Source organism: Coregonus clupeaformis, unplaced genomic scaffold, assembly GCF_020615455.1.
Source record: "Coregonus clupeaformis isolate EN_2021a unplaced genomic scaffold, ASM2061545v1 scaf0080, whole genome shotgun sequence".
Classification (NCBI taxonomy): domain Eukaryota; kingdom Metazoa; phylum Chordata; class Actinopteri; order Salmoniformes; family Salmonidae; genus Coregonus; species Coregonus clupeaformis.
Window position 1 is genome coordinate 225,771 of NW_025533535.1, and position 18,618 is coordinate 244,388.

Consider the following 18,618-nt stretch of genomic DNA (forward strand, 5'->3'; position numbering starts at 1 on the left):
AATTAATGTTCGATCCATGGAGCGGGGAGAGGACGCTTTAAATACCTTCAGAGTCACCGCGGTCAAATGCCACAACTTGGACATGGCGCGCACGACTAGTAATTTCTGTGCAAGCTTGATTTATTTGAATCAGACACCTATGTAAATTGTCATTTAGAAAGTGGTTCACACACTCCCCCTTCCCTTCGAAGTAATGCATTGTATTTGTTATCCTTGTAGAGTCAACAAGACAAAACGTTCCTTGTATTATTCAATTTACAGTAACACTTAACCCTGTTAGTATTAATCAAAATGGTGTTTGTGTGTGAGGGAGAGCGAGAGAGAGAGAGACACAGACAAAGAGAGAGAGTAGGCAGTCGCTATCCAGGGACCAATCGCTCCGCATGAATAGGACTAGAAGCCTAGTTTTGTGAGATCCAACCGCGTCTTCAATATTTCAGAATTGACCAAAAGCAGAGATTGCAGTGTAATTCAAAACCACTAGAAACGGAATATAGGAGATATTTTCAGAGCTATTACCTTTAATAGCCCACTGGATGTAAGCTACCTGGGGACAATGTAGAGCGCGTTTTTTTGGAACAGGTTAATTGCAACTAGCGACAATATCAAAGACCACCAAGAACAACAGACTTAAAACAAACAGACATCGGAAGGTAAGGTCCTCTACAGATTCTTTCATTTGTGAAGAGGTGGAGGTACAGTGAAATGTTTAGTAACACAACCAATACGCACGGTCTAATAGTGACACTCAAAAACCAGTCGAGACTATACAACTTTCATGGGTTTTTGTAAATTGTTCGCAAAAATATGTAATATTTAGTTAAAAGCCTATAGTTGAGCCTCATGGATCTGTTGTGAAGAGACTTTGCGATTCGAACTTTGGTGAAACACATGCAAACGTTTTGTACGTCATGTTATAATGTCCAAAATATGGAATATGAACACTATATAGCCCAGTGTTTCTTAATCCTGGGGGTACTCATTTTTGCATCTAAAACATCTGATTCAAATCATCAAAACTTGATGATGACTTTATCCTTGAAATCAAATAAAATAAAATTGTATTGGTCGCATGTGCCGAATACAACAGGTGTAGACTTTACAGTGAAATGCTTACTTACGAGCCCATTCCCAACAGTGCGGAGTTAAAAAGTAAGACAAATATTTGTTAAATGAAATGAAATAGTAACACAATAAAAACAATAGAGGGTATATACAAGCAGTACCAGTACCGAGTCAATGTGCAGGGGTGCTACGTAATTGAAGTATGTACATGTGGGTAGGAGTAAAAGTGTGTATGTAGTGTAAGGGGGGAAACAAAAATATGCACCCCTTTTGTTCCCCAGGACCAGGAACCACTGTTTATATAAACGTACATATTAATCGATACATTTTCAGATTAAAACAGCACTGACTATCGCTTTTGATGCATGTACAGCACACACCTGATCAGGTGAGCCTTTTTTGCTAGCAACATTATATTCCCGCCTTCTCTGTAATTTCATTGGTTTGAAAGAGTGATATTCCGGAGTGATTAGTCAGAGCTACTGCTTGTCAAGTCTTCAGCGAGGTTTTGAGATTTGTATTGACGATGGATTGAGAATAATACCGGTAAAAGTAAAAACGACATTTCAAATCAATTCAAATTGCATGTGACCATGCGCCGAATACAACTTGTAGACTTTACCGTGAAATGCTTGCTGATGAGCCTTTCCCAACAATGCAGAGTTAAAAAATACAAATAACATAATAACACAAGAATGGAGCTATTAACAATTTGCATAGGTACGAGGTATTTGAGGTAGATATGTACATGAAGGCCGGGTAAAGTGAAACCAATGAGTGAAACTGATACATGGCAAAAAATAAATCTACATTCTCCATGGTATTCAGTTTGATGTTGAATGACCTTAGTTGGTGATTGTCAGAGTTAATGTCAGAAGAGGAGTGGTTAACATATCCATGTGCTTTTTCTTGGTTTTAAGGTTGGGAACATAGAGACCATGTGTGCGCGCGCGTGACACTAGCCTATGCATGTGTTTGTATATGTGAGATCAAGAGGTCCAAAACAATTGTCTCTCACTTCCCTCCACAAACAATTGGCGGATGTTGTGCTACTACTCCCTAGTACACAACATCAACTTTGTTACATTATTTGCAGAATTGCGGCCAGAGAAGGTTATTAGATGAGGGTTATTGAATTAAGGCAGCTGGAAAGTATGTCTCTCTTATGACTATGCAGTGGCTCCATGGCAGGAAACTAAATAGCATCCGCCACCACAAGAACTCCATCTATTTGGTTATAAAATGGCTGTCGTCAGCTCAGCGTTATGTAATCTGACAGGGACAGAGACAAACGGCATGGCACAGCACTAAAAGATGTCTGAGACTACTGTAGGGATGCTTATTGAAAAAATTGGCAGTTGTTTAGATGGGTTTGACAAAACAAACTCTTCACGAAGAGAAGTCTTGGTCTAAAACTTTGAAAGGCTCATGGCACCTCATCTCAAGTTCAACTTATAGTTAGAGCAGTACATATACAGTATGTGCTGTTAGTGTGTGTCCTGTACTATGCTGTTCTATGAGTGTATTGACTCAACAAGAGTGTCTCAACTGACATTCCTAAGTGTTATTACTGGGGCGACAGGTAGCCTAGTGATTTAAGAGCGTTGGGCCATTAACCAAAAGTTAACTGGTTTGAATCCCCAAGCTGACTAGGTGTATCGAGAGTGACTCTTCTGAAGGGATGACAACGTCACTAACCTTCTCGTATGCCAACACACTCAGACTCTCCCTCTTCTCTTTCTGTGTGAACAGTTTCTGCTGAACTCCATGGATCAGACACGCAAGAGGCTTCATCTCCTTCTGCTCCCGACCGCTGTCACTGTCTGGTCTCTCCCCGTCTCGATGGGCGCCAGCGTGACCCCAGGGGGGTGTGGCTCCATTGTAGACTCCCTGTACTACAGCCTGTGTGACCTCAGCGCCGTATGGGGCATCGTGCTGGAGTCGTTCGCGGCGGCCGGCGTGGTGGGTTCCATCATCCTCCTCATCGTCCTCCTGGCCAGCCTACCCTTCATCACAGACAAGAACAGGAGGAGCTCCGTGGGGATCAATGCCTGCTTCCTGATCTGTACCCTGGGCCTCTTCTGCCTCACCTTCTCCTTCATCGTAGGGAAGGACTTCGCCACCTGCGCCTCGCGACGCTTCCTCTTCGGGGTGCTGTTCGCCGGGTGCTTTGCGTGTCTTCTCATGCAGTGTGTGAGGCTGAACCTCCTGACCCGCAGGGGGGATCAGGGGCCCCGGGCCTGGGTTCTGTGTCTGGGAGCCCTGGGGCTCTGGCTGGTGGAGGTGGTCATCAACACGGAGTGGCTGATCATTACCATTGTTCGCTACCCGCTGTCACCACTCAACGTTACAGGGACAGCACTAGGCACGGCCGCAGACGTGCCCTGTAACATTGCCAACCAAGACTTTGTCATGGCGCTGATCTACGTACTGAATCTTCTCCTAGCTGTCGTAGTGGCATCCTTACCCTCCCTGTGCGGGAAACACAAGCAGAGGCGCCAGGAGGGAGCCTTCATCCTCGTTACGGGTCTCCTCTCTGTTTTCATCTGGGTGGCCTGGATCACCATGTACGTCTGGGGGAACCTGAGAACCGGCGGACCCAGCTGGGATGACCCTACCCTGGCCATCGCCCTGGTCAGCAACGCCTGGGTGTTCCTGGTCCTCTACACCATCCCAGAGATCTGCTCTCTGACCCAGGAGGAGGGGGGTGTGCCGGGGTTCGGAGAGGACCTGTACCCAAGCAGAGGGGTGGGCTATGAGACCATCCTGAAAGATCAAGGAGCCCAGAATATGTTTATGGAGAACAAGGCTTTCTCTATGGATGAGCCCAACTCAGGTATGTAGAGATGCACACACACAGGCGTGCGCACACACACACATGCACATACGTAAGCTGCACACACACACACACACACACACACACACACACACTGACACTTGTTGACCCACATCAATTACCTGCCTTCACTAATTAGTACACTTCACTAGACGACAGGGTGTTTTGTCCTCTTGCTGGCACATCACAGTGGATGTTTCTAACACACCTAGCAAACATTAGAGGCGAAGGTTCATTAAGAGGGCCACTGAAGCTTGCATCAGTACAGTCAGGCACGTGAATAAGGGAACATTGTCATCTGCATGGAGCGATCTTCACACTCTACCAGTGAAGAAGTAACAATGAATGTCATCGAAACGGTAATGAATTTCACACCCAGTTTACGTTCTCCAAACTCTTCAGAATTTGATATGCTGATGCGCTTTTAATCCTGTTGGTGACCATTATCTGATCTACCAGGCTGCAGCGTGGCCAGACAGGACACTGTGTCCCTCCTCTCCTCCCACTCTATATCTTTGATGCTGCTCTACCTGCCCTCAGCCTGCCCTAGCCTCATCTCATCACCACAAGGGGTGCGTCCCAAATGGCACCCTATTTCCTATATAGTGCATGCACTACTTTTGACCAGGGCACATAGGTCTCTGGTCAAACGTAGTGCACTATATAGGGAATAGGGTGCCCTTTGGGACGCATCCCATGGCTTAGGTTAGAGTGGGAGGGAGGGATAATAGCACATGGTAATGTGGATGGCGGATGGCGCCTTATGAGTGAGCAGCTCTGTCCTGACTAAGAGATTAGCTTACTGTATGTCCTGGTCTGCTGAGAGGTCAGCTGGCACCACGCCATATCAAGACAATATTAGAAGATAGAGGGACATACAGCATTCATTAAGCAACCATTTTTACTGACTGGAATATCATGTTTGAATAAATGAAACAAAATAACATCCGGCCTAGCCCACAAGTTGCCATATCAAACTAATAATGAGAAGAGAACGTTGTGAGAAAAATAACCCTTCCATATTTGGCGATTATATTAAATATTAAAGGGAAATGTTTGTTTTAAAACGCATCAACCTTTTCTGGTAGAGACTGAGAACGAAGGATGATGTCCTTCATGATGAGAGAGAGCTATGAAAACATTAAATAGTCAATCATTGTCTTTATTTAGCCCGAGGACTTATTTAAAAGTTAAGCGACCGAGTTGTCTCTCCCAAACACACATTCCATTACCACCGATCTACCAGGTGATTCAATGGGAGTTTGTAATTACTCACACATTAGTAAATGTCTAGAATAAAACAGTGACCTAATCAGTGTACCATACATACATAAATGTTGACACAACACACTCCTCAGCTCTGATTCAGTCCCAACATCAATGCTTGTATTTGCGTTACTGTGCCGTCTCCATAGATACCTAGTCAGTTGCACAACTGAATGCATTCAACCGAAATGTGTGTTCTGCATTTAACCCAGCCCCTCTGAATCAGAGTGGTGCGAGGAGCTGCCTTAATCGATGTCTACATCATTGGTGCCCAGGGAGCAGTTGTTGGGAGTTAACTGCCTTGCTCAAGTGCAAAACAGCAGATTTTTACACCTCTGGGATTCAAAGCAGCGACCTTTCAGTTACTGGCCCAAAACTCTTAAATGCTAGGCAATCTGTCCATAGGTGTGGCAACAGTATCATCGTGGATAGATATTTCACAGGGGGGCCAGGCATTTCCACCTGGGGGAAAACAAAACTGTCTCTCACATTATCCACACCAGACCTGGGATAACTATAGTTTTAAATATGCTTTGTGGAAAATCAACAACAAAATAATGGCGGAACAAATAGTTACTTTGAAGGTGACTACAAATATTTGAATACTGATTCTAAAATTACAACTTTTTAAAACTATTTGAATACAGATCTGAGAAAGCAACTACTTAAAAATATATATTTTAATGTAAAGCCTTGCCTTGCCTTTTGAGTGACTGTATTTGTTGGACAGAGACATGGTTGTTTTATTCATCCATTTTCTGTCCAATGGACTTCACCAAGTAAGATCCTAAGCTGTCATAAAAAAATGAAAATATTAACAAAATACCATACATATTTCATAAGGCCTTATTTTTTTACGCTTATACAGGGGCCTGAAACTCATACACGTCACTTTGAACCAAAACCACGCCCATCATTATCATATTTCCCTGCATGCTCTATTGCAGGTAGATTTTTAGAATTCTTTGTTTCAATATCTATGTTTGTGATTCATTAATTAATCTTATGCTAGTCAAATAGAAATTACAAACAGTTTCTAAACTAATCCAATATGTTACTTGGACTTATTGCACCCGTTACTGAGATGGTTGTTCCACTTTAGGTAGTCTCATAACTTAGTCTTCCCAACCATGGCAGTCATTCTGAATACATGTTGCAGGTGATAAAAAATTCCAATAGGTTGCTATCCCCACACTGGCTGGATTCAAATAGGAATTATGCATCACCTTGCAAACCAGCATAATGTGACTTGCAGGCCTGTTGTGGCCTGTAAACCATAAGTTTCTGGCCTTTATATTATGCACTAAGAAAAAAAAGGTATAGAGTTGTTTCTAAAGGGGTACAAACACTCCTCACTGTAGTGGTACCCAGTAAGGTTATCATTTTTACCTTTAGTTATAATTGGCCTGCAAATAGGGTTGCAAAATTAGTGATGTTGCAAAAAAAAAAAAGGATTTCTGGAAAACCTGGGAAATTTGGAAAAGTTACCTGCAAGTCACATTATACTGCCTTGCAAAGTGATGTATAATTCATATTCGAATCTAGCCAGAGCTAGGATAGCCAACAGTTGGAATTTGTATTCACCTGCAACCTGCATTCAGAATGAGCATCATGGTTAGAAATATTGAGAAGAGACTGACTAAGGCATCTAAACTGGAACAAACATCTCAGTAATGGGTGCAAAAATTGGATGATTGGATTAGTTTAGAAAAATGTATGTTATTTATCTTTGTGTAGAATAAGATTAACTAATTAATCAATGTACATACAAAAACATAGATATTTAAACAAACAATCCTAAAAATCAACCTGCAATAGAGCATGCTGGGAAATATGATAATGATGGGCATGGTTTTTGGTTCAAAGTATATGAGTTTCAGGCCCCTGTATTAGGGTAAAAGTAGGCTCTCAAAATAAGGGCTTATGAAATATGTATGGTATTGTGTTAAATAAATGTTTTTTTAATGATAACATATTCACTTAGGATCTCACTTGGTGAAGTCCATAGGACCGAAAATGTATGAATGCAACAACCATGTCTCTGTCACTAACAAATCAGTCATGGGTGAAAACACTACAATGTACTCAAAAGGCACTCAGGCAAATATTTGAATAAGGCTTTACACTAAGCAGTGTGTTAATTTAACACTTCCGGTGTCTATACGGGTCCAAAGACTCCACACTGTCAGTATTAATTATTATTATGAATTATATTTTAAATCACAAAAATGTGTCTTATAAGTCCATGTCCCAAGTAATTTGTTGTGTAGATCCATAAATACTGCATTCGGAAAGTATTCAGACCCCTTCCCTCTTTCTACATTTTGTTACGTTACAGCCTTATTCTAAAATGGATTAAGTAATTTTTTTCCTCATCAATCTACACACAATACCCCATAATGACAAAGCGAAAAACGGATTTTAGAAATGTTTGCAAACGTATTAAAAATTAAAAACAGATACCTTATTTACATACAGTTGAAGTCGGAAGTTTACATACACCTTAGCCAAAAACATTTAAACTCAGTTTTTCACTATTCCTGACATTTAATCCTAGTAATAATTCCCTGTCAGGTCAGTTAGGATCACCACTTTATTTTAAGAATGTGAAATGTCAGAATAATAGTAGAGAGTGATTTATTTCAGCTTTTATTTCTTTCATCACATTCCCAGTGGGTCAGAAGTTTGCATACACTCAATTTGTATTTGGTAGCATGGCCTTTAAATTGTTTAACTTGGGTCAAATGTTTGGGGTAGTTTTCCACAAGCTTCCCACAATAAGTTGGGTGAATTTTGGCCCATTCCTCCTGACAGAGCTGGTGTAACTGAGTCAGGTTTGTAGGCCTCCTTGCTCGCACATGCTTTTTCAGTTCTGCCCACACATTTTCTATAGGATTGAGGTCAGGGCTTTGTGATGGCCACTCCAATACCTTGACTTTGTTGTCCTTAAGCCATTTTGCCACAACTTTGGAAGTATGCTGGGGGTCATTGTCCATTTGGAAGACCCATTTGCGACCAAGCTTTAACTTCCTGACTGATGTCTTGAGATGTTGCTTCAATATATCCACATAATTTTCCTTCCTCATGATGCCATCTATTTTGTGAGGTGCACCAGTCCCTCCTGCAGGAAAGCACCCCCACAGCATGATGCTGCCACCCCCGTGCTTCACGGTTGGGATGGTGTTCTTCGGCTTGCAACCACCCCCTTTTCCCTCCAAACATAACGATGGTCATTATGGCCAAACTGTTCTATTTTTGTTTCATCAGACCAGAGGACATTTCTCCAAAAAGTATGATCTTTGTCCCCATGTGCAGTTGCAAACCGTAGTCTACCTTTTTTATGGCGGTTTTGGAGCAGTGGCTTCTTCCTTGCTGAGCGGCCTTTCAGGTTATGTCGATATAGGACTCGTTTTACTGTGGATATAGATACTTTTGTACCTGTTTCCTCCAGCATCTTCACAAGGTCCTTTGCTGTTGTTCTGGGATTGATTTGCATTTTTCGCACCAAAGTACGTTCATCTCTAGGAGACAGAACGCGTTTCCTTCCTGAGCGGTATGACGGCTGTGTGGTCCCATGGTGTTTATACTTGCGTACTATTGTTTGTACAGATGAACGTGGTACCTTCAGGCGTTTGGAAATTGCTCCCAAGGATGAACCAGACTTGTGGAGGTCTACAATTTATTTTCTGAGGTCTTGGCTGATTTCTTTTGATTTTCCCATGATGTCAAGCAAAGAGGCACTGAGTTTGAAGGTAGTCCTTGAAATATATCCACAGGTACACCTCCAATTGACTCAAATGATGTCAATTAGCCTATCAGAAGCTTCTAAAGCCATGACATCATTTTCTGGAATTTTCCAAGCTGTTTAAAGGCACAGTCAACTTAGTGTATGTAAACTTCTGACCCACTGGAATTGTGATACAGTGAATTATAAGTGAAATAATCTGTCTGTAAACAATTGTTGGAAAACCTACTTGTGTCATGCACAAAGTAGATGTTCTAACCGACTTGCCAAAACTATAGTTTGTTAACATGAAATTTGTGGAGTGGTTGAAAAACGAGTTTTAATGACTCCAACCTAAGTGTATGTAAACTTCCGACTTCAACTGTAAGTATTCAGACCCTTTGCTATGAGACTCGAAATTGAGCTCAGATGCATCCTGTTTCCATTGATCATCCTTGAGATGTTTCTACAACTTGATTGGAGTCCACCGGTGGTCAATTCAATTGATTGGACATGATTTGTCCGAGTAAAAACCATGCCATGAGGTCGAAGGAATTGTCCGTAGAGCTCCGAGACAGTATTGTGTCGAGGCACAGATCTGGGGAAGTGTACCAAAAAATGTCTGCAGCATTGAAAGTCCCCAAGAATACAGTGGCCTCCATCATTCTTAAACGGAAGAAGTTTGGAACCACCAAGACTTTTCCTAGAGCTGGCCTCCCAGCCAAACTGAGAATGTCATTGGTTAGGGAAGTGACCAAGAACCTGATGGTCACTCTGACAGAGTTCCTCTGTGGAGATGGGAGAAACTTCAAGAAGGACAACCATCTTTGCAGCACTCCACCAATCGGGCGTTTATGGTAGAGTGGCCAGACGGAAGCCACTCAGTAAAAGGCACATGACAGCCCGCTTGGAGTTTGCCAATAGGCACCTAAAGGACTCTCAGAGAAACAAGATTCTCTGGTCAGATGAAACCAAGAATGAACTCTTTGGCCTGAATGCCAACCGTCACGTCTGGAGGAAACCTGGCACCATCCCTACGGTGAAGCATGGTGGTGACAGCTTCATGCTGTGGGGATGTTTTTCAGCAGCAGGGACTGGGAGACTAGTCAGGATCAAGGGAAAGATGAACGGATCAATGTACAGAGAGATCCTTGATGAAAACCTGCTCCAGAGCGCTCAGGACCTCAGACTGGGGCGAAGGTTCACCTTCCAACATAACAACGATCCTAAGCACACAGCCAAGACAACGTAAGTGTGGCTTCGGGACAAGTCTTTGAGTGGCCCAGCCAGAGGCCGGACTTGAACCCAATCAAACATCACTGGAGAGACCTGACAATAGCTGTGCAGCGACGCTCCCCATCCAACCTGACAGAGCTTGAGAGGATCTACAGAGAAGAATGGGAGAAACTAAACTAACTGTTCTAGTTTTTGGTTCTTTATCAAATATTTGGCAACCATCCCCTAAATTAATGGGTTGTTTTCAAAGGAAATAGTTGCCTTTAGTTGATTCTCTATATTCAACTACATAGAGTATTTGAAAAGTTTGTATTTTAACTACAAAATACAACAATTTTCTGCCCAGGTCTGATCCACAATACCATCGTTTATAGAGGATGCACAGTTGAAAAAAAAGTGTTGTAATCAACAGCCAGTGTTTATTTTTTTCTTTGGGGCTATAACAATTATAGCAAGTCAGTCAGTATTTTTTACATTATTTCAATCAGTTTTCCACGTTGATCGAATGTCATCACATTGAATATTTTTGTTGTTGTTGAAAGTTTTGATTAGTTTTAATTTCAATATTACAGATGTACAAAGAGGACGTCTTACGTCTTACAGATTGAGTTTGATAGCTCAGCTGCATCTGGGTCCAAATATAAACCTGATGACCGTGACAGCTCGAGTTTCCCACTGAAAACCGAACTGCACCCTTAGTTTTTGTTTACTTTCAATATTACAGACATACAAGGAGGATAGCGATACTGACGTCTTATAGATTGAGCTTGATAGCTTAGCTGCGTTTGAGTATAAACCTGTTTCTCCAGTGACCCCATTTTAAAATCAGGTGGTGACCCCTTGTTTGGGAAACGCTTATTTAGGGTTAGGAAAGTATTTATGAATCTACCTACTTCATAAAAATAACAGGTGTGGAGAGAATAAAAAATAGAGGTTTGATTCATCCTGAAAGTTGCCATATTCAGTTGTTCAATCCATTAAATATAAATAAAGGGGAGAAAAGTGTAGAAAGTGGTTGAACAACAGTCATATAAATCTACCTTAATCCTCACTGATGATGGAACTGTGATGACAACGGTCCAGTCGTCATGAACCGTGCGTCGGGCTCCAGGTTTAAACTGCCATATTTTGTCTGCATTCCATAATGATTCAAATAGGCTACATGTCCCACATTATTGCACAACTTGCAATTAAATATTATTCATTATTGCTAGCAACCCTCAGCAACAACCACATGGACGTGACAGCATTTACAGAGGAAACAAATAAAGATAGGCTAAATCAAACAATGTAATGAAATGTAGGGTAGGCCTACCAACTGAAAGGAACTAACACTAAATTGGCAGTTATATATGTGTGGTTATTACTTACGGTCACTACCGATAGTGGCTAATAATATTTAACATTATAGGAAATTGTAGGAAACAGGAAAAATCTGCGAATATAATTAAAACATTCTAGAGTGCACAAAGTTTAAATTTGGACTGTCATTATGCTCGGCTTTGCCTTGCGTCTTGCGTCTCCAGGATTCATCCCTGAAAGTTATAAGGCCATACAATTTAAATTCTGCATAACGGCACAGCATTTCATACTTCCCTGTGGCAAAGGGGCATAAATACCTGTCATGTTGATGTGCTTTTCAGTTTGCTGCCATATGACTGATTTCACATTTGTCTCCAGCGATCATAGTGTAAAATAGATCTAAAACAATTGTCATTTATATTTACAATCCCCTTATCCAAACAGATTACTCATTTACCTAGCTCTTATCAATTTATAAATTACAGTGCATGGAGAATGATGCTATTACTATCGGGAAAAATAAAGTCGCTGTTTTTCCACTTGGAACCAACAGGTTCGCTAGACCTTATCCATGGTTTCCTCATGCGTAAAGGTGGTGGAATTATGAGGGAATTAAGTCAAGGTCTGAATATGGCGTATCGGTAGACACACCTCTGCCATACCTCAATTTCTGTGATCTCCACCCCAAACGAATACATGGCTGGCACATGCGTTTCCCCATGCTTAAGTTCAAGGTCAGAATAGGCGCAGAGAGAAAATTGCATAAAACGGGAATTAAGTTCCTTTTACGTGCGCACATAACTTGGGTCTGAATTCCACCCTTATAGCCTACATCAGTGGTTTATGATCTTGTCATGGTGGTTAAATACAAGACCAAGCTACCATGACTGGTTGCTTGGGAACACTGAATACCTAGAGCCCTCAAACTCAACTCTGGACCTCGAAGCCAGTTCCACTGAGTTTTTCATTGTTCCCCTCTAATCAGGGACTGATTTAGACCTGGGACATCAGGTCGGTGCAATTAATTATCAGGTAGAACAGAAAACCAGCAGACGACGGACCTCGTAGGGTAAGAGTTGAATACACCTGACCTAGAGGAGGATAACGCTTGAGAGCTGGATATCTGACTGATTGATTGAGATAAGAAGTTGAAAGTGTGTTTTATATGAAGAAAGTATCCATTGTCCCAAGGTATATGATTCAGATCTAATGTTGTCTGTTTTCTTGTTGTTGTATCTTTCAGGTCCGAAGGTTGTGTCCCCATACAGCGGCTACAGTGGTCAGCTCCGCAGTTCTGTCTACCAGCCCACAGAGCTAGCTATCATTAGCAAGGGAATGGGGAATGTGAGTACTGGCCATCAGTTGTTTGTCCATGCACACACACACACACAGGCACGTCTGCACACACACACACAGCCTCAGATTGTTGTTGATTTGTTTTTCAATTCTCTCTTAAAAAGAAAGCGGAACCTTATTAATATCCATTTGTTTGAATATTATTCCCTTCTCTGTTGTCTGGATGCTGATGTGCATGTTGTGGCCCATGTGTATCGTTGGCTGCAGCAGGAAATGTCCTATGAGTCTCGCATCCCCCGAGCCTCCATCAACAACAGCTCCCCGGCCCACAGAGGGGGCAGTACCCTGTCAGTACGCACCGACGAGGCCGCAGACACACAAACACAGCAGGGCCACAGTGTAGGTGGAGATAGAAAGCCCATGTCCTCTGGTGTGCGTCCTAAATGGCACACTATTCATTTTATATTACACTACGTTTGATCAGAGCCCGGTCAAAAGTAGTGCACTTAATAGGGAAAAGGGTGCCATTTGGGACGAACAACTGCTGTACTCGGACACATTCTCCTCACCTTTCTCCCTGCTGCGTCCTGTTCTCTAGCCTCTGTCTGTGTCTGCACACAGCACAAGCAATCCTCTCAACTCTACCGTATAACCGTATCCATAGCAACTTGTTCTACCTACAGGTTCCTCCTGATGAATTCTCTCTTTGTCTATGTTTCACCTTGACGTTCATTCTCTTCCTGCTCTTGTACATTCTTACTGGATGGTTTTTAGTTCTACATTTCCAGGGAATATATTGCTTTTGTTTCTTTCTTTCCATATTTTTGTCTTATTGAGATGTTCCTGTTTTGGACCTGTCTTATCTTTCACTTCATTCGTCCTGTGGGTTTCTTACTTCTTTCTGGTGCTACAGCCAGTCCTCTTATCAATTCAGTCTTTTTTCACACGCACATTGCATTAGGACTTTCATTACACTATGCATATTTATAACGTTAGGCTTATGCGCAATTCCACGGTAACGGAATTACGGTGAGACTCAGATTTTTCACTTTTAAATGTATGCCAACCAAAAACCATTGATTTCAAAGTTTAACAAACCATACAACTCTATGCACAATGACTACTTTGAACAATTTACACAGTAAAATAATAATATATATACAGTGTGGAGAACAAGTATTTGATACACTGCCGATTTTGCAGGTTTTCCTACTTACAAAGCATGTAGAGGTCTGTAGTTTTTATCATAGGTACACTTCAACTGTGAGAGATGGAATCTAAAACAAAAATCCAGAAAATCACATTGTATGATTTTTAAGTAATTAATTAGCATTTTATTGCATGACACAAGTATTTGATCACCTACCAACCAGTAAGAATTCCGGCTCTCACAGACCTGTTGTTTTTCTTTAAGAAGCCCTCCTGTTCTCCACTCATTACCTGTATTAACTGCCCTTGTTTGAACTCGTTACCTGTATAAAAGACACCTGTCCACACACTCAATCAAACAGACTCCAACCTCTCCACAATGGCCAAGACCAGAGAGCTGTGTAAGGACATCAGGGATAAAATTGTAGACCTGCACAAGGCTGGGATGGGCTACAGGACAATAGGCAAGCAGCTTGGTGAGAAGGCAACAACTGTTGGCGCAATTATTAGAAAATGGAAGAAGTTCAAGATGACGGTCAATCACCCTCGGTCTGGGGCTCCATGCAAGATCTCACCTCGTGGGGCATCAATGATCATGAGGAAGGTGAGGGATCAGCCCAGAACTACACGGCAGGACCTGGTCAATGACCTGAAGAGAGCTGGGACCACAGTCTCAAAGAAAACCATTAGTAACACACTACGCCGTCATGGATTAAAATCCTGCAGCGCACGCAAGGTCCCCCTGCTCAAGCCAGCGCATGTCCAGGCCCGTCTGAAGTTTGCCAATGACCATCTGGATGATCCAGAGGAGGAATGGGAGAAGGTCATGTGGTCTGATGAGACAAAAATAGAGCTTTTTGGTCTAAACTCCAGTCGCCGTGTTTGGAGGAAGAAGAAGGATGAGTACAACCCCAAGAACACCATCCCAACCGTGATGCATGGAGGTGGAAACATCATTCTTTGGGGATGCTTTTCTGCAAAGGGGACAGGACGACTGCACCGTATTGAGGGAGGATGGATGGGGCCATGTATCGCGAGATCTTGGCCAACAACCTCCTTCCCTCAGTAAGAGCATTGAAGATGGAGTCGTGGCTGGGTCTTCCAGCATGACAATGACCCGAAACACACAGCCAGGGCAACTAAGGAGTGGCTCCGTAAGAAGCATCTCAAGGTCCTGGAGTGGCCTAGCCAGTCTCCAGACCTGAACCCAATAGAAAATCTTTGGAGGGAGCTGAAAGTCTGTATTGCCCAGCGACAGCCCCGAAACCTGAAGGATCTGGAGAAGGTCTGTATGGAGGAGTGGGCCAAAATCCCTGCTGCAGTGTGTGCAAACCTGGTCAAGACCTACAGGAAACGTATGATCTCTGTAATTGCAAACAAAGGTTTCTGTACCAAATATTACGTTCTGCTTTTCTGATGTATCAAATACTTATGTCATGCAAATTAATTACTTAAAAATCATACAATGTGATTTTCTGGATTTTTGTTTTAGATCTCTCACAGTTGAAGTGTACCTATGATAAAAAATTACAGACCTCTACATGCTTTGTAAGTAGAAAAACCTGCAAAATCGGCAGTGTATCAAATACTTGTTCTCCCCACTGTATGTATATACATATATATATTTATATATTTATATATTAATTACAGGAAAAACTGTGCCGATGCGAAGTTTGGTAACAGAATTACGGTAAAATCTCCCTCAGTTTTATTCTGTTACCAAACGTTGGATCTGCACAGTTCTTCCTATAAATGTGTTTTTGTAAAATTTTCTGTGGAAATTGTTGAAAGTAGTCCTTCTGCATAGTTGTATGGTTTGTTAAACTTTGAAATCAATGGTTTTTGTTTGGCATACATTTTAAGGTGAAAAATCTGAGTCCCAGTGTAATTCCATTATCATGGAATTGCCCCTATACAGTTTTTAACAATATCATCTCTCTTTTTTTCAGGGTAATGGACTGCACAAGAAATCCCAGTGGTGAACACAGACTTTACGTTACACCTCTCTTCTCAAGACATTTTTGTTCATCCATTTTCCTCAAATCTGTTGACTCTATTTTGTTGTTGTCCATTGGATCCTTAATATGAGCTGGCTCTAAAGCGACCAGCCTATCAGACTCCAGAGTTGTCGTTTGGGTGACCGACACAAACAGTTTGCCGTTTGTACAACACCTCCAATCTATAAATGGACAGTCCTGCACAGCAAAATCAGTGGTGTACATTTAACTATGAAAGTGTAAAATGCACACTATTTACAGTGAACATATGAGTCCCACTGTACTGGTGTTAAAACAACACTTTTGAAAGTGTTAAAGATTTAACTCTGTTGCAGTGTTCCCAATTAAACTCTTAAAGTGTTCAAATGAACTAGATTGTGGTGTTTGCATAGCTCTACTGTAGAGTAATGCACAACACCTACAGTGTAAAACATAACACTTGATTTAGAGTAAACTGGACTCGCTTTACGTAGTGCTGACGCTGTTACACTTTCTCAGTGTAAGAAATTAACACCTGTAGTGTTACAGTAAATCATTTGTGGGTGTTGTTTTAACACTGTATGGTGTAAAGCCCAATTTGCATATTTCCCAGAGTGCCTTTTCTTTTCAAGTGAATTGTAGGGTTACCACCCATGACTGTATTTGTTAGCGATAGAGACATGGTTACTGAATTATTTTATTTTAAAGGCCTGTGGCTTTCACCAACTGAGTACCTAAAAATGTAACTGACAGTACATACATAATGTCCTTACTTTGACCCTAACACAGTGGTGTTAGGAAAATAATGGTTTGCAGGCCGAATCAGGTCTGCAAGTTACATTATGCTGGCTTGCAAAGTGATGTGTAATTCCTATTGAAATCCAGCCAGAGTTAGGATATCCAACAGTTGGAATTGTTATTCGACCGCAACCTGCATTCAGAATGACTGTCAGGGTCCTTCTTCTTATGAAAATTGATAAGAAGACTACCTAAATCATTTAAACTGGAACAACAATTTCAGTAACGGGTACAATAAAGCTAACTAACTTATTGGAATAGTTTAGAAAAATGTATGTTATTTATCTTTGTGTAGTTTAAGATTAATCAATCAATGTACATGTAAAAACACAGACATTAAAAACAATCCTAAAAAATCTACCTGCAGTACAGCATGCTGGGAAATATGATGATGATTGGTGTGGTTTTGATGGGACTGTTTTAATCTCTCCAGTGTAAAACAAAAACTCTGGTTATTAACACTAACACTGGGGGTTATTTTACCCAACTGAGTGTTACTTTCACTCTTACAGAGTGAATTTAACTCCTGAATAAACACGAGAAATGTCACACTGAAAAATCAACACTGGTCAATTTGCTGTGTGTTGATGACATAACCCTCTATAGATCAAAGCAACCCACAGAGCAGACAGCATACCCATGGCTTTGGGAGAGAACAATACCTTTTGCAAAGGTTACCATTCCTCTCACGGTGAGCTAAGCTAAGCTCTCCACTGGATGTACTGTGACAGATGAACTGTGAGCATGCTGACAGCATGGAATGGTGGAAAATAATAGTCAGACGTTCTCTTAGCATGGGGGGGCTATTTTGGCAACAAAGGTGGCTATACAGTAAACACACACACGCACACTCTCTCACACACAAACACATACACACGCTCACAATAGTTACACACAATAGTCACGTGGAAGTGCAGCCAACGACAGGATCAGTCAAGCGAGGGGGCAACAGGTGTGATGGTATCATGGGATTTACCAACCATTCCAGGGTTCCCAGAGGAGGACTCATTAAGAGTGGAAAATTCCATATTTGGAACGTTTCTATGGTTCCATGGAATCTTGGGAAATGACTCTTCTGTCACTGGGATACCTAACTAATATGAATACATTTATTTATAGGTTTAGCATACAAATAGTGTGCACTTTCATGCTTTAATTGAAGTAAGTGTCGATTATTATTATGTCAATGTTTAGCGCTTGGCTTGTGGACATCACTTTCAGAAAGTTCACATAGCTATTTCAGTTGTAGCTAAAGGGTGTTGAATGAGTTCATGTAAATACCATGCCAATGAATGTCTCTTCACTAGATAATACTTGTTGTATGAATTGTTGTGTGAATTTGAAATATATTTTTAACATAGCTATTTACAGTACTTACTTTTCTTCTAATCAGATTTGAGCCAACACCTGTAATTGCAATCCTGAATTTTTTATCTAATATGAAGTTTAAAAACCACAATGAGTTCATTGATTGCACATTCTGTATCAACAGCCATTGATGTCCCAAATAATAAAGATTGACTGGTGAAATACATAGTCCTAAAATAATCTGTCATAAATAAAACCCTAATACTGTTAATATCTTATACTGTTAATTACCCTTATACTGTAATAATAACTCACATCAGAGACCACATAATATACTATACACTGAGTGGCCAGTTAATTAGGTATACCACCCCGTTCACGAAAATGGTAGTGACAGTGAGTCACGTGGCTGTGGCTTGCTATATCAAGCAGGCAGAAAGGCAGACAGGAATTCAGTTACTGTTCGATTTAATGTTAGAATGGGCAAAACGAGTGACCTAAGCGACTTTGAGCACAGTATGATTGTTGGTGCCAGGCGCGCCGGTTCCAGTATCTCAGAATTGGCCATCCTCCTGGGCTTTTCACGCACGACAGTGTCTAGGGTTTATCGAGAATGGTGCGACAAACAAAAAACATCCAGTCAACGGCAGTCCTGTGGTCGA

General features: G+C 41.5%; 1 protein-coding gene across 5 annotated transcripts; it reads left to right on the plus strand.

Annotated features, from left to right (window-relative positions):
- Positions 1-203: 203 nt before the first annotated feature.
- Positions 204-18,180, plus strand: gprc5c (G protein-coupled receptor, class C, group 5, member C). Of its 5 annotated transcripts, none has more exons than XM_041889162.2 (5): positions 204-653; positions 2,818-3,901; positions 12,673-12,773; positions 12,996-13,072; positions 15,824-18,180. In XM_041889162.2, the coding sequence occupies exons 2-5, from the start codon at positions 2,833-2,835 to the stop codon at positions 15,960-15,962; spliced, it is 1,386 nt and encodes a 461-aa protein (XP_041745096.1). In that variant the 5' UTR covers positions 204-653; positions 2,818-2,832; the 3' UTR covers positions 15,963-18,180. The 5 variants fall into 5 exon arrangements, with proteins under 5 accessions (XP_041745096.1, XP_041745106.1, XP_041745090.1 ...); XM_041889172.2 differs by having other exon boundaries at positions 12,996-13,124; positions 15,824-15,948; XM_041889156.2 differs by having other exon boundaries at positions 207-653; positions 12,993-13,072.
- The last annotated feature ends 438 nt before the right edge of the window (positions 18,181-18,618 follow it).